Source organism: Camelus dromedarius, chromosome 11 (assembly GCF_036321535.1).
Source record: "Camelus dromedarius isolate mCamDro1 chromosome 11, mCamDro1.pat, whole genome shotgun sequence".
Lineage (NCBI taxonomy): Eukaryota > Metazoa > Chordata > Mammalia > Artiodactyla > Camelidae > Camelus > Camelus dromedarius.
Genome location: NC_087446.1, coordinates 39,961,313 through 39,987,897, shown reverse-complemented (window position 1 = coordinate 39,987,897; position 26,585 = coordinate 39,961,313). Strand labels below are relative to the sequence as shown.

The following is a 26,585-nucleotide window of genomic DNA, read 5'->3' as shown; positions in this document are numbered from 1 at the left end:
AATAGCTTTCTTGCTATAGACCCAGTGGCTCCACAAAACCTCCTCTCTTTGCCATTCTAGATCCCAATTCCATCTTCTGGAGTTTCTGGATGTTGGAACTGTTTGGTCTCCAGCTCTCTGGGACCACCCTCCTTCTGGAGGAAACTTCATTCCAGCATGAGTGACCCCACCACCACAGTGATTGGGTCAGGAACAGGCCCAACCAACACTCAGTCAGAACCAATGAGCACCAGGGGATGTTTATGGGGATGTCTGGGAAGGGAAAGGTTGTACTCTTCTCCTGATATACTACGAGGAAGTGGATCTGGGTAGTGACAGCCATCTGGCTAATATACAAGAAGATAAGCTGCAGATAAACCCACAGGGAGGCAGGTATAGCTGAGAGGTGTCAAGGGCAGCGGAGGCCCAGGAACGTGGGAGCCTCAATCCGGCAGCCTTTGAACCAGCCCTGTCCCTGGACCTCTCATTAACATGAGCCAGTATCTCCCCTTTATGGATGTTTGCATTGGATGTTTTGTGACTTGCATCTGAAAGAATCTGAAGACACCAAGCACTTTTTTATCCAAGGTCAAAACCAAATCTTGCTCCAATTCCCTTTGCCAGACAAATTCTATGAAACTCTACTTTCATAAAGAACTCTAAAACCAGGGAATGAAGCATCTACTTCTTTTACAAGTGGCCTCACAGATATATTTTTCAGGCCCACCAAAGTGTCTGCTTGCTTATAAAGGATCTCTTGCCTCCATCATGCTTGATTTTGTCCATCTTTTCTACCTTGAGACAATCCATGGTAATCCACAAACAAGACACTTCACTCTCAACTCTAAACACTAAATGCCCTGCAAACAGAAAACAGAGGTGGCTAAAATTGGACTCTCCTTCTAGGTAGAGAATGTCATGAGCAATGACAAAAGCAGGGGTGGTATCTAGCTGAAGTCTTCTCTGGTGAGCTTGGATGAGTAACCAGTCTGGAAGATCACTGTCTTCCTTTGGAAATAAACAAGGTTTGACCATAAAATCACCAGGTGGAGAGCTTTCTGGTCCAATGCTAATTGCTTTTAGAGACCCTTTACCCATCAGAGCAATTTTAAAAGCAAATCAATCATTTTTAAAAATCAGAATTCACTCTTATTAATCAGGTTGTTAAATTAAAACCCACAGAAATAGTAAATTATATCTGTGTTGAAGCTCCAAGTTGTATGGAATCAAGATTATGCTCATTAGCAAGTACTGGGGACAGTGAATTTAATGCAGAAGGTGTGGCCCGGCTTCAGCAAATCTTAAAAGTAATCCCAAACCCCAGGACCACTCCTCAGTGCTAAAGGCTCAGCTGCCCATGACAACCGTGTCAGCCATCATCTCTTCATGAGGCCAATTATAGTCAGTGACTTTGGGGGCTCAGGGTGAAACATTCAAGAAACACTTGTCTGAGGATGAAGTTTTGGAGAAACCCAACCTTTGAAGTCCTTGGATTCACTGGCAGAAAACCATAAAGCACGGACTGGAAAAAAAAAAAATCTGTTGCCTTCTTGACAGAGACCTCCTCAGCCTGGAACACCATAGTGTCATTGACCAGTTACAACAGGCACTGCTGCCTGCCAACTCAATCAGTATCCCTTCCTGCCTTCTTTCTTACTAAAGAATTCTGGTTGGGTAATGGTGGTGGGAAAAATATGTCCAGCTGAAGAACTAAATTTCTTAGCCTCCATTGGAGAAGTGGTGGCTGGGGAGCTAACTGTTGGCCAATGAGATAAAAGCAGGATTATTGAGTAAGGCATGGATGAAGCTCCTCAGAAGAAGGGCTAATCCACTGGAAGGCACCCTTTCTCCCACCCTTCATCATTTTTCATCCTGCATAAGATGTAGAAGCAATGACTGAAGCTGTAGCAGTCATCTTGGGACCATGAGGGTATCTTTAGAATGCAAACCACATGCTAAGGATGGCAGAGCCGAAAGATAATGGACCTTGGACTGCCTCCCTGCCTTGGACTCTTATGAGAGAGAAAATCAACTCCCTCTCTTGTTTAAGTCACTGTTAGTTTGGTCTCTGACACTAACAGGCAAATACAATCTGACATCAAATTGGCCAGTTAAAATCAAGTGTTCTTATTGGTCAAGGATGGCACCTTCACCTCGGGCCACCTTTAGCAATCAGAATGCTCTCACTGAATACATGGTTTGTGTTCCAATTCAGGAAGAGCTGATCAGGTGATAGCTTTACTGAGTACAGGGCAGGAAAAGGGACAAAAGAACTGGAAGATCAACACTCTTCCCTCTAAAAACTTATGGGCTAGTGGGAGAGGCAGGTCACAGCCACAGCAAAAGATTTCCAACAACATAAGGACAAGGACCTATAGCTAAAGTATTTCAGACAGTAAGCAAAAATGGATTTCAAAGACAGGAAAAGATGCTCATTCTGGGGCAGCCCTAGGATGGATATAGGGCTTGGCTTGGGGAAGTGCAGCTGAAAGGAGTGAGGAAAGGAGTCGTTCCAGGTGGACGAATAGCTTGAGTAGAAGCTTAGAATTAGTAATGAAAGTGTTCAGAGGAAGATGCAAGTAGACTGGGAGGATACAGAGATTCCACTGAGGCAGGATTAGGGGACACCAGGAACAGGAGCTCGAACTTGACCGTGCAGCCAATAGGGAAATAATACTATCAGAGCAAAGCTGATCTAGGGTATCAGGAGGAGCAGACTGGGACCAGGAGAAGGTGGTAAAGAGGACTCAAGTGAGGCTCCAGGAAGCTGACTGTGGTATGTGGGTTCCTGGGACTTTCTGAGTAGGGCTGGGGTTCAGTGGCTCTGGCCACTGTGGCAGATGGGTTGATGGGAGCAACAGCACCACCACGGTCCCTCCAGCTGAGAGTCACTCTGGACAGAACAAACTAACTACACGTCATCCCTCTTTCCTCTCCTGCAGGCAGGCTCCTTGGATGGAGGCTTTGACATTCATACTCCTCCAGCCCCTAAAGAAAAATAAAGAGTGTGCATCTGGCATCCATACAAAAAAAAATGCTAGCCCTACTCCAACTAATAGTTCAGGATTTGAGACACAACATCATGAGGATATGGAATGAAAGGGACCTCACCTGTCATCAACAAGTCACAGAATCCTAGAATAGCTTGGGCTCCTGGAAGGCTGTTTAGGGATCATCTCACCCACCAGTTTTCAAACTGGGTTCCATACAGCAGGAGGGTCCACTATACACAAAGGGGATGCAGATGGGACCAAAACAACTCTGCTTTTTCATGTTTCATGAATTGAGTTTCCCAGAAAGGCTACATTCCAAACCAAAGGGTCATACCAAGTCTGAAAGCCACTGACAACCCAACTCCCTTCCTCATGTCACTGAAGCCCACTGAACTCTGCACTCCCTCTTTTGTCACTCCTCGATCTTGTAATTATTCACACAACATTTACATTTCCTGGACAGCCTCGCAAGCTTGGGGCCCGGCCGTTCCCATTCACTGCTGGACCCCCAGCTCCTGGCACAAAACCTACCATGAGGTAGGTACTTCACAAGCATCTTCTAAGCAGAGCTATGATTCAAAGAAGATGGAGGTGGCTTTTAGGGTGACAGTGGCAGAGTTATGGTAACTCCAGCCTGGGCCACACCCAGTTATTGCAGGTGACGGAGCTTGGGCATGTAGGAACAGGGCATCCTTGTCTCCTCTGCTCAGAGTTCCCAGCTACCTGTGACAGGGCTTGCGGCCTGTGCCCCAGCCCTTCCCCTGTTGCTGTCTCCAGCCTCCATTACAGCTCACAGCTTCCTGTGTTTGAGGAAAGCTCCTGAAGGGCACCAACTGCACCACATCCATCGCTGTCTCACCAGCAACTAGCCTGGCCAAGAACAGACACTCAGCACTGCCCTTCTGCATCTCTTCACCAAAGTCCTGACTTTTTAGAAACATTTGACAAGTCTTTGAAAATGCAGTTGGGAAAGTGCAGATGGTAAAGTGACTGAGCTAGAAAAGTTCTCCATCCTGGGAAGTCTCTGGTGAATCTCCCAGTGGTTTTCTTCCTGCCTGGTGCTCTTTTCCTTTCTTCTCTCTAAAATGGAAGGTTGGCCACTTAATCAAACCCCAATGGCTGCATCAGTGTTCCATGTAATTGTAAGCAAAGGGACCACTGAACCATATAAACAAGGAACCACCCTGCAGGCGCCACCTGTACTTTCATTTCACATCTCTGAGCCCAAACACCTATAGAACCAGACTTCCTATCCAGATTTGCAGACAACACATGGCACCATCCACAAAGAGCAGGAGAGGCAGGAGATGGCTCACTGCTGACTCTGCACTAGATTCCAATGATCTCAACAACTACATAGCATGGGTGTGAGAGTGTGTGTGTGTGTATGTGTGTGTGCGTGTGTGTGAGAGATACCTCAGTTGGGCAGTGGAATGCTCGTGGTGACCTTTCTTAGGCTAATCTCAACTCAGTTTCTTGATGTCACAGCACAGGACAATTTTTTCCATTAGGCAACTCAGTTCTAGGGCCTCTTCTTGGGCCTACAGAAATATCTGATGCCTTATAAGTAAAAAATTATCAGCTCCAAAGCATGAAGAGAAAACTGCAAAGCCATAATTGATAACTGTGTAATTAAGTGGCTAAAATCTGTAGCATGAAATCAACATCATGAATGTTGACTTCAATATTCATAACAATTTCATTACAGTTGGGGGTGGGGGTTAGATTACAGTAGGGAGGCTGGTTAGATTTTTCTCATTTTGTAAGAGTGCCTGAGGATATATGACAGCAGTAGAGAAATTGGAGCCCATTGTTAAACAGGTGAGCTATACACATAGCAAAATAATTCCAAAAGAAAATGGTACAATTTTTTTCCAGCTGTAAGACAAGCTTAATGAGGTATGTTCGGGTGTGACCTGGGATTGTCCCTCCAAAGACAGCATGGCTAGAGTTTTGGAAGATGTTAAAACTACCTACATGCCAGTCTACAAAAATTTAGCTATCAAAACTTAGAAGTTATGGCAAATGTTTGATTTCTGACAATTCTGCTGAGCTGATGTAGGCACATGTATGCAAGCACATGCATCCCACAGACACACACACACACACACACACAAATACACAGTGGCTGCCTGTTTCCCAGGCTTCTGCTGCAATAACAAGACTTCTCCTCAATTCACCCAAATAAAAACAAACTGAAGCTTTCCTTGATATATGATGTACAATCAATAACCTCCTACTTCTCTTTTCATAGAAAACTCATTTTAAGGAAAACATTATGAGTGATTAAGATCCATAATAGAGATTCCGTGAGTGGAATACATAAGGATTTCTGCTGTGACAGCCCTTGTGATGGAAAATTTTTGGCAAATTAAAAACCTGCCTGGGAGCATGTCTCCCACAGGGTACACCCTATCTTTCCAGGTACCCAGTGCAATATGGAGCAAACTCTTTTGTGTAGGGATGGAGTGGATTTTACAGCTGAGCTGAGGTGCCCTGGGCTTTGTAAGCCTCGACACTGGTGTTTTCCTTCAGAAAGAGTGTGTTCTGGCTGGGCCACAGATTCCTTCAGAAAGTCCCACAATGGGGGAGGCTCAAGTAGCTCATGATGGAGGCTCCTTACTTTGGGGCCAGTGGGAAGCTGGCCCACAGAAGCTCTGCTGCTCCAGAGGTTACCTCCACCCACAGTTCCTTCTCTCCCTTCTGAGTAGATGATCTACAGACTTCCTGATCTTCCAATAGTAGCATCTGAAGCCCAAATCAAAATGCTCTGGGTTGGGGTAGGGAGAGGCGGTCCATGAGGAGTCCCTTCCCTCCCACAGCTGAAAGTGGAAAGGTAGGGGTCAGGGTCAGACTCAAGGTTCCACTGAGACCTAAGAGGTTGCAGAGGAGGGACAGGATAACTCCACACATCCAAGGGTTGGGGGATCCAAAGGCTGGGGTAACCTGCAGATGGAGTCCCTGTGTACTCTTGACACCACCCCCCACCCCAGGATATTTAATCCAGATTCTCAAAATACTTGAGCACCAACAAAACTCATGCAGCGGTATCAGGAAGTGCAGAAAGAGTTCTGGACTAGGAGTCAGATGCTCAGTGCTGCCACTTACTTGGTGACCCAGGGCAAGATACTTTATGTCTCCCACCCTCAGCCTCCTCTTGTGCAAAAGTAGGATGCTAACACTTATCCACCCTACTATACAGGGCTATCGTGAATATTAATAGAACTAGTTTGATGGGACTATTTGTAAACTGTGTGAGTCTAAATAATTGATAATAACAAGGCATTGTTGGGTTCAAAATTACAGCGAGTGTAGCCTGATAAAGAGTAAACATCTCCTCCCATTGTCCAGTGGGCCCTGCTTCAGGTCCACTTATTTGGCAGGTGAATTTGTTCCCTGGGGAAGTGGGAAGAAGAGGCAGACCTCAGTCAGTCAAGAGGAACACTAGGTTAAATCGGTTCAGATAGTGTTTGAATCAATAAGTGTCACGCTGGTCTTTCCAATCACAAAACTGGACTAGATATTTGCAGTGGCATGTGAGCTTCCTGTTACACCAGAGCCTGGCACCTAGTAGACACTGAACTATTTCCCAAATGAAGGACTGAAAGGAAGATGGAGAGAGACCAATAAAACCACAAAAAACATGTCATAAGGGAAGGATTAGACAAAGTTGCTTCATCTTTACAATTCCACACTGCCAATCTGATTAAATCAATTGATCATCTAATGGCTGATATTTCCCCCACGGAGAATTGACCAGCTGCCTCTGCACAGTCTAGACTGTCTTAGCATCATCAGAACATTTAAAGACTTTTCAATGGGTCACATGGCATCCTTGTTACAAGCAGCCAATAGAGTTAATGGGACAACCAGGTGGCTGGAGTGGGAATCCCAGCTCCTGCACCCTCACCGCATTGCCCTGAGTGAGTCCCTGAGCTTCTCTGAGATAGTTCCCCTGGATGCACAGTGGAACTGACAACACTGACCTCAACAATGGGGTTGGAGGGATCAGTGACAGAATATTGGGAAATTGCTCAGCACAGATTCTGACACATGGTAGACCTCCATAAACAGGACCTGGTGTTAATCACAACCAAAGAGAGAAAACAAAGCCATGTTTCTTTTTCCCCGGGGCAGCAGCATGGCATCGTGGAGAGACACCGACCCGGGGGTTCAGGGAGCTGTGGCCAGCCCCACTGTGAACCAAGGACTTTCTGCTTCTAAAGTCAGGACCTTCGCTCACCCACTAAGCTCACTCATCAGCTGGCGGCTGTGCAGTTTCACACCCATCTATTAATCTGCTTGCTTCTCAGGTGTCTGGTTTGCAAAATCCATCTGATACCCAGACTGAAGGCAGCAGGGCTGCACCAGGAGAGCTAGGCAGGCTTCTTCCACTGTAAGATCCAAGAGTCTTTGCAGACACAGCTTTCAACTTTGAATTAGAGTGAGGTGCCATTTTACAGGAAGAAATCGGTATAAAGGAATAATGAACAATCATTCCTTTTCTGTTCTTCAAAGAGAAGCAAGCTTTGAAAAGGAAAGATTTTCAGTGTGAAGAATCCAGAAACAGAGGAAGACACCCAGCCAGTTAGCCAGTGGTTAGCGCCAGACTCATGGTGGGCCTGTGAGTGAAGTTCCATTGATTCATGGTTCATTTCACAGGCCACAGATATTTATTCTGTGTCCACTGTATGCCAGGTGAATGAATCAAATATCTCTGTTCAAATGGCACTTACATTATATGACCTCCTTCATTCATTGAGCAAATACATTTAAGTGCCTATTATGTGTCCAGTGTGGTACTAGAGACACAGAGATGAAGAAGACACAGTCTGACCTGTAAAGATTAACATGTGAGTGAACTATTCAGTATAATCTGATGAGTGCCGTAATATCAGAGGTTTTCTGATGCTGGGGAATGATAATCCCAACAATAACAGCTGACATGCATCAAGCACTCAATGTCCCAAACAAAGGGCATATAAATGTCATGTTGTTTCTTTTTATCCCAAGAATACTCCCACAAGGTGGGCACTCTTACAGGGGAGGAAATTGAGGACGAGCGAGAAGACCTTGCCCAAGGTGGCACAGTCAGTAAGGGATGGCATTGGGATGGGAACCCAGGTTTCAGACCTCAGACCCTTGGTTATATGATATAATCTACCATGTTGACTGCTCTCCATAGCATCGACCAGATTAGGCATTTTTAGTGAGTAAATAACAACACCCTGTGAGTCACAATATCCCAAAGTCACCATCTTCTACATTGGGGTTTAGGAATTCAAGACTGATCCTTTCTGTTTATGTAAAATTGATTTAGCCACAAAACCCCTTAGCAAAAAATACACATATTTTTTTCATACAGAGGCAAGCTGGTTTTGAACCTCAGACCTTTTAAAGCCACAAGTGAAAGTGCCAACTTCGACAAATGAAAGCAAGCACTTTGGCGCGGAAGGTGGGGGAGTGTCTGGCTGGACGGGGTTATTTTTAGTTCAGAGATAGCTTTGATGAGTTCTACCTCTGCTCCCTTGTATCAGAAATGCCACCTGGGAGGTGAGGATGTAGCAGTGGAGGACGAACAAAAAGAAGAGCTTTGTATTAGGCAGCGAGCAGAATTGCAAATAATTGTGAGGATGGGGAGAGGAGAATCATGTTTGACTTTGAAGCATATGGTTATGGCCCCTTGCGTTTTACCAGTTCTGCTTGTTTGTGGTATTGATTCTTCTCATTCCCTTTCTTCTCTCTTCCATCCCTTTTGGGTCCTGGAGCTCTACAAGTTTCCAAGCACATCATTTACCTCTCTCCTCTGCCACATCCCACCTCACTCAGTGCTTCTTTGAGCCTCAGCAGGACACACTCTCCTGGCCTGTCTCCAAGGATAAAGCCAAAGCACAGTGTGTGATTCCTGTTCCTGGGGTAGCCTGGGCCCCCCAGGATGTCAGAGCCAGAAGGACTTGCTTCAGGTCAGTGCTCTTTCAAACTCTATCTGGCAACTGAATCCCTTTTTCAAACACATCTTACGCAAAAGTCCAACATAAAAACAGATGAAAGGGTAGCAATTATGATGAAGTGGTGGGGGGAACCTCCCCAGGTGACCGCTACAGGGGTCTCAAAGGCCCTTAACAGAACCCTAAGATTTGTGAGAGCCCAGACTAAAGTCACTGATTTGGCCTAATTCCCTCAGTTTATAGATGACATACTGAGGGCATTTTGTCTCCATCCCCTTGGGAAAACCTCCCTGTGGTTAGTGTGGTTCCCACTAGGCATATCGATGCTGCTTGTTCATTGGGCCTGAAACAGTCCCTAGGGGTTGCAGGCAGAAACCACCCCACAGCTCAGGGTGCAGTGGTAGGAACGACCTCGCATGTCATATGACACAGTTGATCACTTCTTCCTCCTAGATACTTTCTTCTGTTAACTTTTAGGGTATTTCTGGCTCTCCTTCTGACCAGCTGCTCCTTCTCAGTCTCCTTTGCTGGGACCTCCCCTTCTGTCCAGTCCAAGGAAGGGCTCCATCCTTAGTCTTCTGGTCCCTTCTACATTCACTCCTTAGGTGACTTTGTCCTGTCTTATGGCTTTAAAAACCACCCATAGGCTCCCGACTCCCAAATTTATATCTCCAAACCATCCTCCCTCCTGTACACCAGCCATGATTATCCAACTACTATTTGACAACTCCACCTGGACATTTAAAAGGCACCTCAAACTTAGCATGTCCCAGTCTGGACTCCTGATCTTCCCACCATCTCCAAGCCTGCTTTCTCCTCCATCTTTGCCACCTGGTTTATGGCAACTCCATCCTTCCTATGATTCAGACTGAACCCTGGAGGCATCCTTGACTCCTTTTGTGCCCTCACACCCCACACCCAATGCAGCAATGACATCCTGCTGACTCTTCCTTTCCATTATGGCCCCAATTCAACCACTTCGTAGCACACCTCCTCTGGAACACTTGTCCCACAGATATTCACAAGGCTAAATCCCTCACCTTCTTTACTTCTCTCTGCACCAACAGCACATTGTCAGAGAGACCACTCTGACCAAACTATTTATAATTACAACCCACCATCCCCAGCCCTCCTGATTCCTCTTATTCTGATTTATTTTTTCCACAGTAGATATCAATTTCCAACATCCTATATCATTTACTTACATTTATTTTTATGTTTAGGGTCTCCCTCCACTAGAATGCAAGTTCTATGAAGGATTTTTGTCTGTTTGTGCACTGATGAACGCTAGGTGCCCAGAACCAGACCTCCTCCATTGTAGGCTCTTAATAAACATTTGTTGGAATGAGTGAATGATTATTTTTCACTTTACCAATCACTGTTACACCTGATAATTCCTTTGAGCCTCGAAACTCTCCTGAATTTTTTCATATAAGAAAACAACTCCAGAGAGGTTAAATCACTTGCCTGAAATCACACAGCTTGTTCCACAGTGGGCCTCAAGCCCTATTCTATCATTAAACCCTCAAGTGCATCTGATCTTACCTCACTGGTACCAGTCTCTCCAAGGCCCAAGCCCCACCCAGCTCTCTCCTGCCTCCTCAAACTCATAGCAAGGCTTTCTGGTGACCACGTTTACAGGTTCAGCATACAGGCTGTTTATTTTTCCCAGAGGGGCATCTGTATATTTGTACTCCAATGAACTCATATCTTGTCTCCAGGGATCATATCAAATAGACATAAGCTTCCAGGTCAGCTTCTGACCCCAAGACTCTCCTCCAGAATACAGAAGGGACACTGATATGCTGCCCACCACTGGCCTCCTGTGAACACACGTATCACCACAATTGGACATTCTGTAAGGAATGAGGGAGGAGGAGCAGACAGAGAGAGGAGAGAAAGACACTGTGCAAATCAAGAAGAAGCCTTCCTTGTTCTTTTTTAACAACCGTGGGCTGAAATGCCAGGTCACAAAGTGCAACTTAATAACTGCTTCTAGTCTCCTGCTGAGAAATTTCTTTCAGGCCTAAGCCACGGGAATAGCTACAGCAGCTAGTTTATTTCTGTCTTATCCATCATATCATCAATTGTGTATCTGCTCACGATGGCTCCTTTTTACACAGGCTACTAGGAAGCTCAAGGGCAGCAAATCCTGTTTCTCAGGTCTTCAGACTCCAGAACTTATACCAGCGGCCCCCTAGTTCCCTGCTTACTCTGACTTACAGATGGCAAATTGTGGGATTTCTTGGCCTCCATAACCATGTTGTGAGCCAATTCCCATAATAAATCTCCATATATATTTGTAAGATATATATATATATATATCTCCTAGTGGTTCTGTTTCTCCAGAGAACCCTAATCCAATGGTAAACACTCAATAAACCACTACTGAGTACTGGTATTGGTTTTCCAAAGTGTTATCTCTTTTGACACTTGCATATTTCTATGAACATGTACCAGAACCTGGTAGTATCATGATTTCCCATTCTTATATGAGGAAACTGAGGTTCAGAGAGGTCAGGGACCTGTCCAAGGTCACACAGCATGGGTACACACTGCTAGGCCTGGGCTGAGACATCTCACTCACTGGAGGGCTCAGGCACTGTCCTGCATTGCATCTTCCCCCTCCCCAGGCTCCCAGCAGCCCCCAGTGGTTCCACATGATGGGGCCATTAGAAGCCGTGAAATCGCCAGCTTGCCCTTGGTCTGTTCCTTCATCCATAGCTCTCAAGCTGGAAGAAAGGAAAACCTGGACCAGAAGCAGAATCAGCAACAGCAGTGGAACCAAGTGGGGAGGTGTGTAGGAGGTCAAACCAGGGAGAGAGGCAGGGGGCCCACACCTGGCTCCTGGAACTGAGCCTTTGGCCTCCCACCTGCACTAGTCTGTCCCAGTGATCTGAATAAGAAGCCTCGGAAGACTCATCAACTGGCCCCCAAAATGGCAGCTGCAGAATGGAGAGCAGGAGGAGGGTGGGGATAGGCTTCTAAAGACAGAAGAAGCAGATGCAGAATTCATAGACACTGACTTGGGGAGGAGGTGCCTGGCTCTTCTGCTCCACCTGCCTTGATGGGAAGAAAATTTTGAGCCCCGAATGTCTGATGTCCCCAGGCTAGCTGCAGCCACCCCTGGAGGCAAAAGGGAGGGGCAGCTGGACCCCGTTCCACATCTGAGGAGGCTTTGTCCTCTGGCCCCATGAACCTCTCTTAAGTAGTTCCTGCCACAAGCAGTTTTACATCTGAGTGATTATTCGTGAATAAATTAAACATGCCTTAGGCCTGCAAGCTGCATGAGGGCAGGAGCCACGCCTAGTTTTGCTCACAAGGGTGATCCCTGGCCCTAACTCTCAAAGTCAGCCAAGAAGAGGCGGAAGGGGCTGAGGGAGGGAAAAACCATGCATGCTCCCTGGTATTTGACATTTTCAGACACATGGAGTGGAGGGTGAGAGAAAGAAGAGGTAATTTGTGTCAGCGTGCTTCTCAGGCACATCCTGACCGCTCTGGATGAACTGTGAACTGAGACTTGGAAGAAACAATGACACACACCCCCTACCCCCTACCCCCAGAAAACCCAGCTGAATCCTCAACCTCAACCTCAACCTCCATAATGCTCCTCTCACCCAGCAAGGCTGCCTCTCTGATTTGCTTTCAGATGTTAATGCACTGGGGAACTGCTAATTTGATTCTGCCTTCAGCACACCTGGTCTTTACAGTAATCGCTTCCATTGGCTCGGCCACAAGCTAATGGGGATGTCTCCAAGCTTCCAGACTAGCATTTCTTCTGCCGTGAGATGTATAGTAAAACCTGAGATGTTTACATCCAGGTCATAAATGAATCTCCAAAACTGCTGCCAGTCGACAAGGCAGCCTCTCATCCTACTCTGCCTCCCAGGAGTGATCTGATTTGGTGAAGGCAGTGCAACACAGTTGAGGGGAGATGGGCTAAGAATCCAGAAACCGAAGATACTAGTCCAGCTCTGCCATGTGACCCTGGGCAAGGCAACATCTTGCTCTGGGCCTCAATTTTTCTATCTGTAAAATGTGAGAGTTGAACCAGACATTCTCTCAGGATGAGGCATGGCATGGGTGGGAGGAAGGCTGAGTGTGAAGTCCCTCAGGCTTGAGTTCAAATCCCCACTCTGCCATTTATTGTCTTTGCAAATCTGTGAAAGTTACTAAATGTTTCCCAACCTCAGTTCTTCTTATGTCAGATGAGGGTGATAATACCTGACTGGCCTTCCCACGTTCACCATTCCCTTTCTGTCTGCTCTCCATACTGCAGATGACATGAGCTTCCTAGAATACAAATCTGATCACAGTGTCTCCCTCCTTAAAAACTTTCAAAGGCTCTCCAGTATCCTTAGGAAAAGACAGACTCCTAATCCAGCAGATGCTTAGTCCAACCTCTAAGCAGCTCCCCTCACTTGATTGTTCCATTCCAGCCACACTGGCTGCTGTAATCCTCATCATACTCCCTTCTGCCACAGGCCCTTTGCACATTCTGTCTGCATACATAGAGTGCTCTTCTACTTTTTCAACCAATCACACCATACTTCAACCTCACTCAGGCTTCACTCCCTAACTTCCTTAGTGAAGCCTTTCCTCACTCCTGACTATATCAAGAACCTCAGTAAAGACTCATACAGCCCCATGCAACTCTTCTTTGTAGCAACTGTCACAGTTGTAAATTTACATCTGCATAATTATTTGATGACAAAACTAAGTCCACTACAGGCCTGCAATCTCCACGAGGGCAGGGACCATGTTGTTTAACATTTAACACAGTGCCTGTAGAAAAAGTCATAATGAACATAATAAAATCCAACAATGCCAACATTTATTAAACAATTTCTACATGCCAGGCACCTCCCAACAGCCCTAAGAATCAGGTTTTATTATTTTTCTCACTTAACAAAAGGGAAGAGTGAGTTACAGAGAGGTTAGGTAACTTGCCCAATATCACACAGCTAGTAAGTGGACAAATCGTGTAAGTCTGGTTACTGGCAAACTATTTAAAGCCTTTAACTCAATAATTGAAGCAGGATACAGGGAACAGACCTTTAAGCAAGGAAGCTGGCACTTCTTAAGCACTTAATAATAATAATAATTGCTAACTGACAGTGAGTATTTATGATGTGTTTGATATTATTCTGAGGATTTTACATAAATTAAGTCATCCTCCCAGTGACCCTATGGGGGAGTACAACCATTATCGTCACTTAAAAGATGAGGAAACTGAGGCTTAGAAAGATTAACTGGCTTGCCCAGGGTCACCTAGCTTACAGGTAGTAAAGAGTTGGTCATCTAATTCCAGAGTCTGGGAAAACCCAGTCTGTGATTCTAGGGGAGGACAAATTCCCCATCATCCCTCAGATTCCTGCATTCAGTTCAGGTGAGAAGGCCCATGCTCCTTCTGCACTGAGACTCCCTGGCTAGACAGGGTATGGCCAGAGTTGTCCCCTGGAGGCCACAAAGCCACCTACTGCTCCGCAGCCTCAGCGGAGAAGGCTACACAGCAAACTCATGGACAGCTGGGCAGAGACTCACAGAGCAGCGACTCACAGAGCAGCCAGGGACGAGGAAGCCAACGGGGCTAAAAAAAAAGACCTGTGACCACATATTATACAAAGGACTGTCATCAACCATGACCACCAGCACCAGGGCAAGCCCCACCTCCTCTCCATACATCCCTCAGGCTGCACTGGCGATAATCTGGGATCCTCTTAGAGACTCATTTGAACTGAATCTCACCACTGGGCCATAGCTGTTCAGAGCACGGGCTCTGGAGCCCAAAATCAACTCTACCCCATCTCGACCCAGTCACTGAACCTGTCTGAGCCTGTTTCCTCCCTAATAAAATAGGGATAAGAAACACCCACTTTGCAAAAATGGTGTTAAGATTGAATGAGTTCATGTGTGTGAAAGGCCTAGCACAGCGCCTGGCTTAGCAACTATTAGGGTCCCCTGTGGATAAAATGCAGGCGTTGGCAGGGAGAGGACAGGCGTGAAATACAATTTGCCTGGAGAACCCCCTCTTTCAGATTCATATTTTACCCGTGCCTGAGAGCTACATTCCAATTCACTGTTAATCCATACAGTGGATTCCAGAACAGGATGATAATAACAATAACAACAAAGCATAATAGTTGTTAAGCATGTATCATGTATGAGACACTGGGAAAAACACTTTGTACTCACCATATTATTATTTTAATATTATAATATTACTTTGACCTTCATAAACATTCTATGAGACAGTCCAGAGCCAGACTACCTGGGTTCAAATCTGACCCAAACGCTTACTAGCTGTGTCACCTCAGGCAAATTCTTTAAACTTTCTGTTACTCAATTTCCTAATCAGAAAAATGGGAATAATAATAATAGCATCTGTTTCATAAAGTTGTAATGAAAAGTAGAACAGTTCATATATGATGGCAGAGATTTCTTGTGCTGTACCAAAAATCAATGCCCCTCCCATAGTGCAGAATTGTGGCCAGGAGTGGCTGCTCTGCCAGAGACCGTAATTCCCCACCCCTCATATCTAGTTGAGGCCATGTGACTAAATTCTGGAGTCTGGAATGTGGAAGGAATTAATATACCCACATTCAAGACTATGGTATAAAAATCTTTCAATCCTCCACACTCCTGTTGCCTCAATCAGGGAAGCTCCCGGGAATCACATGTTCCAGATGGCAGAACCTCCATCAACTTCCATGGAACAGAGCACCTCCCGCCCCTACTTTCAACTAGACTCAACATGAATGAGAAAACAACTTTTATTGTGTTCAGCCACTAAGGTACTAGGGTCTAACTGATGCAACAGCTAGCATCACCCTAACAAAGAAATTGTTAGTTCTTGGAGCTGGAGCTCCAAGGAGGAGGAGAAGGAGAGGCACCCCAGGAACCAAGGGGCCCACCGCCACTGCTCACGTTCGCCAAAGTGGCCTGAAGAGAAGCCACCCAGCTACCACTCACTGGATGTCTCCCGAGGCAAGGATGGCAGGAAAAAAGGGAGTGTGGAGAGGCGCTCGGAGAGAGATAGCTCCCACAGTCAAGGTCATTTAGTCACTGAACACAGCACTACTTCTGTGGTTGCTTCTCAGCTCCCAAGAGTCATCAGCATCACTGAGATGTCCAGCTGACTTGGGAGGGACTTTCCAGCTGACTTGAGAGTTTGTGTCTAATGGTTTTGGGTTAGATTCTGAGAATCAAATAGAAGAATTTAAAAACAAAACAAACAAACAAAAAAGTGGGGTGCTTATAAATGTGGCACTGGGGCACAGAAGTCTGATAGTGGGTTATGATATTAGAGGCTGGAAAACTGGAGCCCCATGTTATGCAGTGGTAAAATGTTTGGTTAAGCTATCACCTATGATAACTTAGAAGGCAGAACTCAAGCCTACTGACCCTATAAGCTCTAGAGAAAAAAGACTGGAAAATAATGGTAAGAGAGTTTGCTGATGTTCCTGGCTGAGTTTAGTAAGGTATTAGGGAAAGGAGCTCCGGCATGAATTAGTCAGTTTGTAAGTAAAATCAGAAAGGAACAGTGGAGATGTGAAGAAGATAACTATTCCTAGATACCAAACAATAAGAATAAAGATTGAGCAGACTTCTAAATGAAATAAATATCAGATAAAGTATATAAGCTTCTCAACTAAGCCTGATGGCCTCAAGGCAGCTGTCACTAAGCTGAGAGAGAAATAGAGATATGAGGTTAAGAAAGCCGAGAAATAATCCAGGCTTGAAAATTAGGTCTAGGAAACAACTTTGGCTACTGGCACACTAGACACCATAAATGAAAATCCTACTATGTTGTTGAGAGAATTGCACTGGCAAAATCTATAAGCTTGGATGTTAAAGCATTAAAATAATCCCTGGGCCACTTAAAGTTCAGTGGCAGGAAGGTTACAAAAGTTTTAGAGCCTGAAGGAGGTCATATTCCCCAAGACCCACTTCAAATGTGGCCAAGATGAATAATGGACAAAGAAAATCCTCCCACGGGGCAGAGCCAGGATCATAGAGAACAATGAACCAGGAAATTGCTCCCAGAGAGCAGAGCAGAATCAGGGCTTAAGCAGGAAAGCTCACCCACTTCCAGGGCCTGGTCCCACAGTGTCTGCTTGGCAAGATTTCACAACTACTAAGGGCCAGTGACTTCTGTGTGCCTTCCACTGTTGCCTTTTCCTAATGGGTTATTCTCCAATATGGTTTATGGGCACAGAGTGGAAGATAATGAGTCTCTTTTTTCTCATAGGTCCCTGAACCAGAAGGAGTCACATTCAATTCCATGGATAGGACAGGGATTCACCCCCAAAATCCTGAACTTTAAGTTAGAAGTAGTGATTGTATAGAATATGAATATCCTTCCTTAAGGAAAGGGAAACATGTTTTGTGTGTGAAAAGAAGGATGCACATAGATATTTGGTGGCCAGGGGGCTAGTGGCACATCTGGCCAATGACATATGGGCAGAGTGATGAAGGTTCCTTTCAGGCTTCGCCCATAGCACCTTTCTTAAGATGCTCCACACTCTCCTTCTTCCCCTACCTACCGGCTAGATATATGTCCAAGGAAGTCCCTAAAGGCCACATATCAAAGATAAAAAAAAAAAAGCACACTCTCCATCAGTCTTGGTACTTAAATGACCCTCCAGCCTCCTCCCACCACAGTCCTCTCCCAATTAGACTTTAGTGAGTAAGAAATGACCTTCTATCATGTTAAGCTCCTAAGATTTGGGGGTTGTCTTTTATAATAGCTAATGTAACAATTATAATATATAGCATTCTTAAAACAGTGCCTGGCGCATGATAAGCACTAAACAAGTGTAGCTGTTATTATTACAATATCCATTTTACAGATAGGGAAACTGCAAGTTATGAGTATGTCTGACTCCAAAGTCAATTACTGTTTTATATTTACCTCTCAGTAGATGATAATCAGATCCATTTTATGGGAAGTTTGGTGCCTGGCTCAAGGTCACAAATAATAACAGACACAGAATTAGAGACCTTCCTTTCTTCTATTCGAAGGTCATCAGCAACCCCACCCCTGACCCCGGATCTCCAGGTTGGTACCTCATTGTTTTATTTTGTTGTTATTTTTATGCTGTGTTTCAGGAAACACTCTACTTGTAAATGTCCCAGCACTGAACTGGCAAATCTGAATAGAAAACCAAATAACCCTCCACTGACCCAAATTCCAAGTTTTAATTTACACTGAGCTAGTTAATTAAAAACGTGCTCTGTGAGCACAGACACTGCCATGCCTGGCTGTTGAGATAGCTTTTGCCATTCTTCATAAAAAGCTTTTTTTCTGTTTCTGTCCAGCACGGCAATACTGCACCATGGAACAGCACAACCAGCTTGAGAAAGGACCAAGAAACTGCTAAGTAAGCATTTAGTCTACGAAACAACGGAAAAGCAGAAGACCTGAACAAAAACTTACCCACCAAACCAGTGCTGGTGAGGTAAGGGCTCATGTTAATTAATGTTTATATAGTGATTGGGGATCCCAGAAATGAAAGAGACTATTGCAAATCCCCAAAGTATTATTATTATCACTAGCCTGAATAATCTGTTTTCTAAGGAAGCCATTATTACCTAGTGCCTACTATGTGGCAGTTGTTTTCACATATCTGATCTGATTTAATCCTTTTAATCACCCTATGTGGTAGGTTTGCATTTTCTTCCTTTTATACATCTTTTTTTTTGGTAATCCTCACTGTGCAGATAAGAAAAACAAATTCAGCAAAATTAAGTCACTTGCTAGAAAGTGGCAGAGCCAAAATTTAAGGCTAGATCTTTCTAAGTGTAAAGCCCTTTCATGACACGCACTGCCTCTTGCAGTCTTGCCTTCAAATTCTTTCTGCATTTAAAACAAAATTTCATCCAAGGATGCCTATGGACTTTTTTATGCTTTTTTTTTCTTAAGTGAATTTTGCAATACAGTGAAATGCAGGCCTTAAATTTACAGTGCCACGCATTTTGATACATGCATATGCTTCTGAACCCACACCCTTATCAACATAAGGGACATTTCTATCTCCTCAGAAAGTTCCCTGGTGCCCCTTCACTAAGGATGCCTTTTTAAAAAAAAAAAAATACAGCCAATAAAATGAGCTACTTTCCTCTGACCAAACAACCTATTTGTGACCTTGGCAAGCAGAGCTGTGCCTATGGGGTCAATCTCTTAAGTGGGTGTACTGAATTATTTGATGTTGGGAATATCAGGAAGGAAGAACCAGTTAAAATTCTGTACCCTGTTGGCTCCAACCACATGAAACACATGGGGATGAGTTCATCTGGATGAGACGGAGATAAGGGATACCACTGTGCCTGAATTATCATAACTACTATCACTATTTTGGCCCCTAAACTGTGTCAGGCACCAGATTGTAATACTTTTACACATAATCTCATTCAATCCTCATAATTATTAATCCTCTTCTTTACAGTGGAGGAAACTGAGGCTCAAAGAGGTTAAGTAACACACCTAAGAACGTACAGCTAGAAAAATGGCATCCTTGAAATTCAAATCCAGGAGGTCTGACTTTAGAGACCTTTTCAGATGTTGATTACAGACGTTGTTGGGTAAATTTTATGTCTCAAAGATTTACTGGGCCAGTTATTTAACAAACAGGACTTAGTATCTACTAAGAGCTGGGTGCTGTGCTGAGTGATAATGAGGGAGACACAAAGATGATTAAGATATGATCTTACACTGGAGATGTCACAGTGTGATGGGAGTCACTTGGAGCAAGTTCTGAGGGTCAGGATTCCCCAGAGGTGAGGAAAGGGCTGTGTAAGGCCTAGGTTTGGAGAAGAGGAGAAGGATTGCATCAAGAAAGGTCTCAAAGAGATGCCAGAAAGATTATTCTTGAGCCAAGTCTTCAAGAATGAGTGGGAACTGGCAAGCTCTGAAGGGGTTTAAGGTAAAATGACTAGAATAGATAATGGTGTGATGAAGCACTTCTGCCTGCTCCTTATTTAATTTTAGCAAAATCAATTAAGCCAAATTTTAAAAACCCCACAGAAATGCAACACTCACTGAAGTCTCTTAGCTGTTACCTCAGCTCTTTAAAACAGCTGAAAATCAACATAAGAAAAAAACCAGCTCTGAAGAATAAGACAGTCACCACAGAGTTCATGCCCTAAGTGCATATGTGTGATTCTTGAGAGCAACCAAGCCCACACTTAGAGTCAATTATCTTTTGTTTTCTGAGTTGAGGCCCATGTGATCCATTTCATGATTCCTCGGGCCTTAGGAGCTGCAAATTAGAAGAGTGGACAGGTGCAGAGATGGCAGTAAGAAGGGGTAACCAAGGTAGAAAGACTTAAAAAGGTGATTCAAGGAACTCAGAATTCAATTGTTTTTTTCTGGGTGTCATTGTATAATATTACACAATAGCTTGCTCAACTCAGTAGGCATCTAATGAGCTCCAACTGGGTACCAGGCCCTCTCTTAGACTTGACGGAGGATATAAAAACATAAAATCCAGTACTGCCCAGTTCAGCTTCATAGGAACAAAAGGTGTATAAATTAGGATAGAAAAACTGTCAAGCTATGAAGGGCCTCAGTTCCGCTATGTAGGTAATGAAGGTAGGATGGCCTGAAGGCAGGGAACTCATCTGTCACTAAAGAGCAAGACAGTTAAGCTCCTTGCACCTCAGTTTCCTCCTCTGTATAATGGTGATAAGAGTAGTAATTTTTCAAGGGAATGTTGAAGATTAAATGGGTCAATATACAGAGTAGTGTAGGATGTGTGTTAGTTGTTATTAGCTCTGTACCTCAGTGCCTGCTCAGCCCCTATATTTAGTAACTGTTCAATAAATAGTGATGAACAAATGAATTAATAAGTGATGCTACTGAGTTAAGGTGGAGGGGGAGATTATGTAAGGCATGGACTCCTTAATAAGCCTTGCAGATCAGAAGGACTGTCACGCAATACAGTTGAAGAAATAGGTTTGATGTTTAATGTATGTTTCAGACACCTAAGAAATTAATTGCTCATTCCTTACCTCTTCCTGCCATTTTAAACAAGCCCAAGGAAAAGAGATGAAGGGATCACAATGAAATTACAGTATATTTCATATTAAGAGATGGCTGAAGGGGCCCTGAAACCCAAAAGTTAAGCTCTGTGGTGTGGGGAATGCTGTGATGGCAGCAAACCCCAACCGCCACACACTCACCCTACCCCAAACCAGCTCTGCGGTCTCCTCCTTCCTCAAATTATACTTATTCCAAAAAGGATAAACACAAAAATGGTTTTTAAAAGATGTTAAAGATCATAAAGGTAAAACCAGTTTGAAAAAATATAGAGGCTACTAACACAGACAGAGCTACCACAGGACTTGGGGGTGTCTCACAGATCTAGACCCTTATTTTACAGATGAGGAGACTGAGGCTCAGAAAAGGAGTGACTCACCCAGAGTCATAACTTCAAGAGAATGGCAAAGAGCCCCTGTAATGAGGGTCATCTCCCTCACATGGTGGGAAGAAATTAAGCCTCCTGCATTTTTTCTTAGGGTAGGGTTTCAAACAAAGAACTACCCAGTCCAACGCTTCTAGGGTTTGCAGGTGAATCCTCCTCTGCCTCCAGAAGAAGCTCACACAAAGACCAGTGCCTTCTCGCAGATGTTTCCATCTCATCAGGATTTCACCGGTGGAGGTGGGAGGGCATGGGAAGCCTAACAGGTACCCTCCGTTTAAATGTTGCGCCTTTGACTGGCAGCAGAGGGGGAAGGGCTCTGGCAAAGAGGCCGGAGGAGTCTTGGCGATCAACGCGGAAGTCGCCATCCTGTCCCCACTACACACACACACGCACACGCACACGCGCACACGCACACACACACGCACACACACGCTTTGCTTCTTCCTTCCCCTCCTCCAACGATGATCAAAGCCAGGTGAGGGGACGGATAGCTGGAGGTTCGGTTTCCTAAGGGCTTCTGCTTGAGCTGCTCGCTTCTGCGCACACTCACAGGCACACACTTGGCACCCCTAGAGGTCGAGCCGCGCCCGCTGCATCTCTGCTTCAGCCCTGGGGAAACCGACAGGCAGCAACATGAATGAAATCTGCCCAGAAAGACTTCATTTCACCTCCAACCACGCAACCTCCAGCCAAACCGCTGAATATGTAACAAAGTTTTAATTCGCTTTTGGAGTCTCCAGTTACGCTTCTACCATTTCCTGGGGAAAATTGAAGCTTTGAAGTGTCTAGCTCCGTCTTTCACAGACAAGCGGGACCGCCAGCTCCAGCTCGAAAACAAGCCCTCCCAGCCCCACTCCCTCCTCAGCCAGAACTGCAGGCTCAAAGCCACCCAGTGCCGGCCTTAAAAACAGGGGTGCGGGAGGGAATGACAGAACCTGCTGCAAACGACGTCCTAAACTGACATTCCGTCTAGAACCCCGCCCCACTCCCATCCTGACCAGGTCCCTAGTGGCGCTCCTTAAGCCAAGTGATAACAGCCCCCTGACAACCGACCGCGGCGAGAGCTGGGAGGTCGGAATCTGGGGGTCTGCCCGTTGCACAGCACCCACTAGCTGTGCGCTCTAGCCCTTAAAAATTGCCCCGGAAAAACCTGGGACTTGTAAATCTTCCCACTCCACCCTCTCACCACCCACACCTCTCCCCGTCTCTTTTTAGGTCTAGTGAGTTCTCAGACATTCTGCATTTACCGCCGCGGGGCTGCTGCTTCACCCGCGCACTGACAGTGTCCCCGAGGGCGCGGGGAAGTACACGAACTCGGAGGCTGAGGGAGGAATGACCTTCTCCCGAGTTCCAAACTCGTGCACACGTATATTTGGCATCTTCAAGGTCAAAAAAAAAAAAAAACCCACAGGGTTCTGACAGAAATATGTACTAAGCTCAACTGATTGCAAATCTGCCCCCAAAACTGGTGTTGGATTCTTCCCACTGCCTGCAGGAGGCAGCCGCCGCATTCGGGGCGGAACCTTGCACTCTCGGACTTGGGACCCCACCAGCGGCGTAAAGTACGCGGATCCCCAAAGTAGGAGGAATCAGACGGGTTTCTGGCCGCCTCCAGCTCGGCTGTCCCCTTAGAGGCGTGAGACAACAGTGGGCGGCCAGACGGACGCGGGAGGGGGGTCAGGAAGCAAACTTGCAATGCTTGTTGGCCGGGTAGAGGAGGAGAGGGAGGCACCCGTGCGGTCACTTACCGCTGGCATTCTTCCCGCAGATGAGGTGCTGGTAAGGCTGAAGGAGCCCCCATATCTCGGAGTCGTTGTTGACCGTGTGCTCCAGCGTCTCCACGGTGAACTTGGGCGCCTCGTGGAGTGCGTGGTGGTGGTGATGGTGGTGGTTGGCGGCGGCGACCGATGGGGCTGCGGCTACAGCGGCAGCAGCGGCGGCCGGTGGGGCGCAACAGCTGCTGCCCCCGCTGGCGCTGCTAGCTGCGCTGCAGGCGCCGCCACTCGCCGCTCCGCCTCCAGGAGTCTCCCGCTCCTTATCCGCCGCGGGGGCCGCTCCGGGGCCTGAGCCGGAGCTGGAGCCCGGGCCGCTGCAGCTCCTGGGCAGCCCGGAGGCCACGACCCGCGCGTAGATGTCCCGGAAGAGGCTCTCCATGCAGGCTGTCAGGTAGATAGCTGCGTGCTCGTGGATGCGCAGCGCCACGCGGCTGTCGACCATCCAGCGGTACACGCGGCCCACGGAGAAGGTGAGGCCGCAGCGCGCCGATTTGCCGCGGCCCAGGCGGTCGCCGCCGGCACTGCTCATGTTGTAGAGGGACAGGGCGGACAGCGCGGCCGCCGTGCAGTGTGCCGCGAGGCCCCAGGACAGCACGATCTCCATGGCGCTCTGGATCTCGTACTTGGTGCACTTAGCGAAGCGCAGGCTCAGGCGCTGAGCCTCTTTGGCGATGCGTACCAGAGCCCGGCTCACCAGCGTCGACAGCTTGGCCAGCGCGTCTTTGGGCAGGCCGCTGGGGGCCGCCGGGCCTGCCCGGGGATCCCGGGAGCGCAGCAGCAGCGCCTCCAGTTCCTGGAGGGTCCAGGGTACCTCGTCTAGGTCCGGCAGCAGCCGAGAGCAGTGCTGGCCGGCGCAGTCCAGCCCCTCGGAGTCTTCCACCAGGGCAGTGTTGACAGTGTCAAAGCTGTTGTGCCGGCTGTGCATGGAGTCAGCTAGAGGCGGCCAGCAGCTCCCGCCATACGGGGACGCCGGGTGCGAGTCGGAACAGCACAGAGACAAGTTGGAGGAGCGCACCGAGTCCGCCGCGCCACCATAACCCGAGTCCAGTGTCAGATCCTCCAGTGTCCGCACCACGGGCTTCTTACCTCTCCTGGCCATCGCTGCGCCACTTCATGCTGCGGCCGCCGGGGAGCTGAGGGGAAGGAGCAGCGAAGAGCAGCGGGCGCCCGGGCGCGGGTAGAGCTGAGTCCGCGCCGACTCGGCTCACTCTTCCACCAGACGCTAGTACAAAGTGTTTCTACTTTCGGCTGCCTCCCCGAGCCTTCGCCGCCGGAATACACAGGGCAGACAAGGGAGTCATCTTCCAGAGCCCGGGCCAGAGCTGGGGCGCGCTGAGGAGAGAGCCAGGCCGGGAGGGAAGCTCACGCCGGACTCGCCCCTTTCTTTCAGAATAAAATAAAAGTGTCTGAACCGCTCGTGACTGGGCCAGGCTGGACGCAGAAGCCCCTGGACGCCGGCCTCGGTGTTCGTAGGACAGAAATCGACCCAGATACCGCCAAGGCAGCAGCTCTGCCGGCAGCTGGCTCTCGGCTCTGGGCTCCTCAGCTCCCGGCTCCCGGCCCGGGATTCTCTCACTGAAGCGCAGCAGCAACCGCGGCGGCTGCAAACCCTCTCGAACCCCGCAAACCCCGCGCAGCCAGCGGGGCGGGCTTATGTAAAGCAGGGCCGGCGGAGAGCCAATGGTATTGAAGGATGCTAATTATCTCTTAAAAAAAAATTCCTCAGCTCCACGCAGCCCCGCCCCTCACACGCCCCCCGGCCCGTGACCAAAGGCTACAGGAAGTGGGGAGCAGAGTGCCTTGGAACCGGGGGTCCCGTGGGAGCGTAGAGACGCAGAAGCTGCCCCTCAGGCTTCGGCTTTGATACCAGAAAAGAAGAATGGTAGGTTGGGCAGGTGACCCACCCACCTACCGTGTTGTGCTCCCCCCAGCGGTTCACAAAGTGTCTGCCTGGGGTCGCTTTCTGCCCCTGCGTTTCGAATTTCACTTTCCTTTTTCTTTCTCTAATACACGAAGCGTTTTTTTCTTCCTCTCCAGCCTCCTCCACCTTCGAGTCCCCAAACCAATTAATGTGGCCCTCTTTCTGTCCTAGTTTGCCCCAAAGTGGAAGGAAATAAACCAGGCAAGCAGAGGGATCAGGGCAATGGACATCACTGAAAGGCTGTCTCTGGACATCAGACATCTGCCGCCAGGGCCTACTAACTAGACTCCCTCCTTCAAATGCCTGGGGTTGCACTGTGGGTAAGGCTTATGTCACACTTTGCTGTTCTGGTGGGTATGCTTCCAGACAGCTCAGCTTTGAAAGGGGTAAATTTGCACAGAGGAGAGGTGTTTTTTTGTTTGTTTTTTACTAAAGAAGGATATACATGCATGATTTAGTTGAATTTTATGTCAAATAGCATTGTCTTATTTGTACTCACCCACCAGGGCAAAAACCATCTCTTATTCACCTGGGGATCACTAGTTCCCACTCTCTCTGCCTGGAGTAGGGGACTCTCCCCATCAGGCTTCCTCTGAATTTCCAGCTTAAAAGTGCCCCCCTACCGGAAGGTAGCCCCAATCCTTCATGTTAAAAACAATTAAAAAATTCAACTGAGTAAATTTTAAAGATCTTATTGGCTTTATTCAATGATTCATGAATATGGCAGTATCCAATCTAGCAGAAAGAAAGGAGCTTGGATGAGCTGTATAAAATGAAAGACTGTTATAGGCAGAAGGGAGCAGGAATAAGGAAGGTATACTAGACAGAAAAAAGCAGGTTAGTTTTTGCAAGGTTACTTTCCTCTAGGGGATGGCAGGGGTCTATCAGGCAGACTACCTAACTAGTGCTGAACAGGAGATTCCTGATTAACTAGTTTAAGATTCCATTTCTGGGAGAGCCACAACAGTGAGTAAGCGTCAGTTTGGTGAAGAGGAGTAACTTAGCATAAGCGACTCCGTTTGGAGCCTGGTGTCTTGTTAACACTCAGTAAACCAGCTAACCAGAGCTTGAAATTAAAAGCCACCCATCCCTTCACCCCAATAAACCACCATCACCCTGTAGCTACCATCCTAATGCATATGCCCATCACCTCTCACTATTGACTATTGTAATATTCTCCTGACTGGTCTCCCTCTCTCCTGCCTTTTCCTTCTCCAAACCATCCAGTCCAAGAATCTTCCAAAAGCCCAGTTCCTATCTTGTCATTCCTCTCTTGAAAAAAATTCAAATGCTTCCCTTTGCCTTCCAGATAAATTAAGTTTATATTGATTAGCTGGCCTTCAGGGATCTCCTCACTTTGTTCCCAGATGCTTTCCACAACATTCCAAACCCTTTATAAGGGATTGTGATGGTTAATTTCATGTATCAATTTGACACAGGTGCCCAGACTAAACATTGTTTCTGGGTATGTCTATGAGGGTTTTTCCAGATGGGATTAGCATCTGAATTGATGGAATCAGTAAATTGCTCTCCCCAATGTGGTT

General features: G+C 46.8%; 1 protein-coding gene and 1 long non-coding RNA gene across 3 annotated transcripts in view; one reads left to right on the top strand and one right to left on the bottom strand.

The window, feature by feature from the left end:
- ABTB3 (ankyrin repeat and BTB domain containing 3) overlaps positions 1-24,723 on the bottom strand; it is a 292,822-nt gene extending 268,099 nt beyond the window's left edge. The window contains exon 1 of one of the 2 annotated variants that reach the window (XM_031462829.2): positions 23,094-24,723. In XM_031462829.2, coding sequence (XP_031318689.1) covers positions 23,094-24,219 — 1,126 coding nt within the window. In that variant the 5' untranslated portion in view covers positions 24,220-24,723. The remainder of the gene's footprint in view (positions 1-23,093) is intronic. The other variant, XM_031462828.2, reaches the window with a different exon arrangement.
- A 13-nt stretch (positions 24,724-24,736) lies between these two features.
- Positions 24,737-25,728, top strand: LOC135322537 (uncharacterized). Its single transcript, XR_010383201.1, has 2 exons — positions 24,737-25,002; positions 25,213-25,728. It is a non-coding gene; the product is annotated as an uncharacterized LOC135322537 (long non-coding RNA).
- Positions 25,729-26,585: the final 857 nt, after the last annotated feature.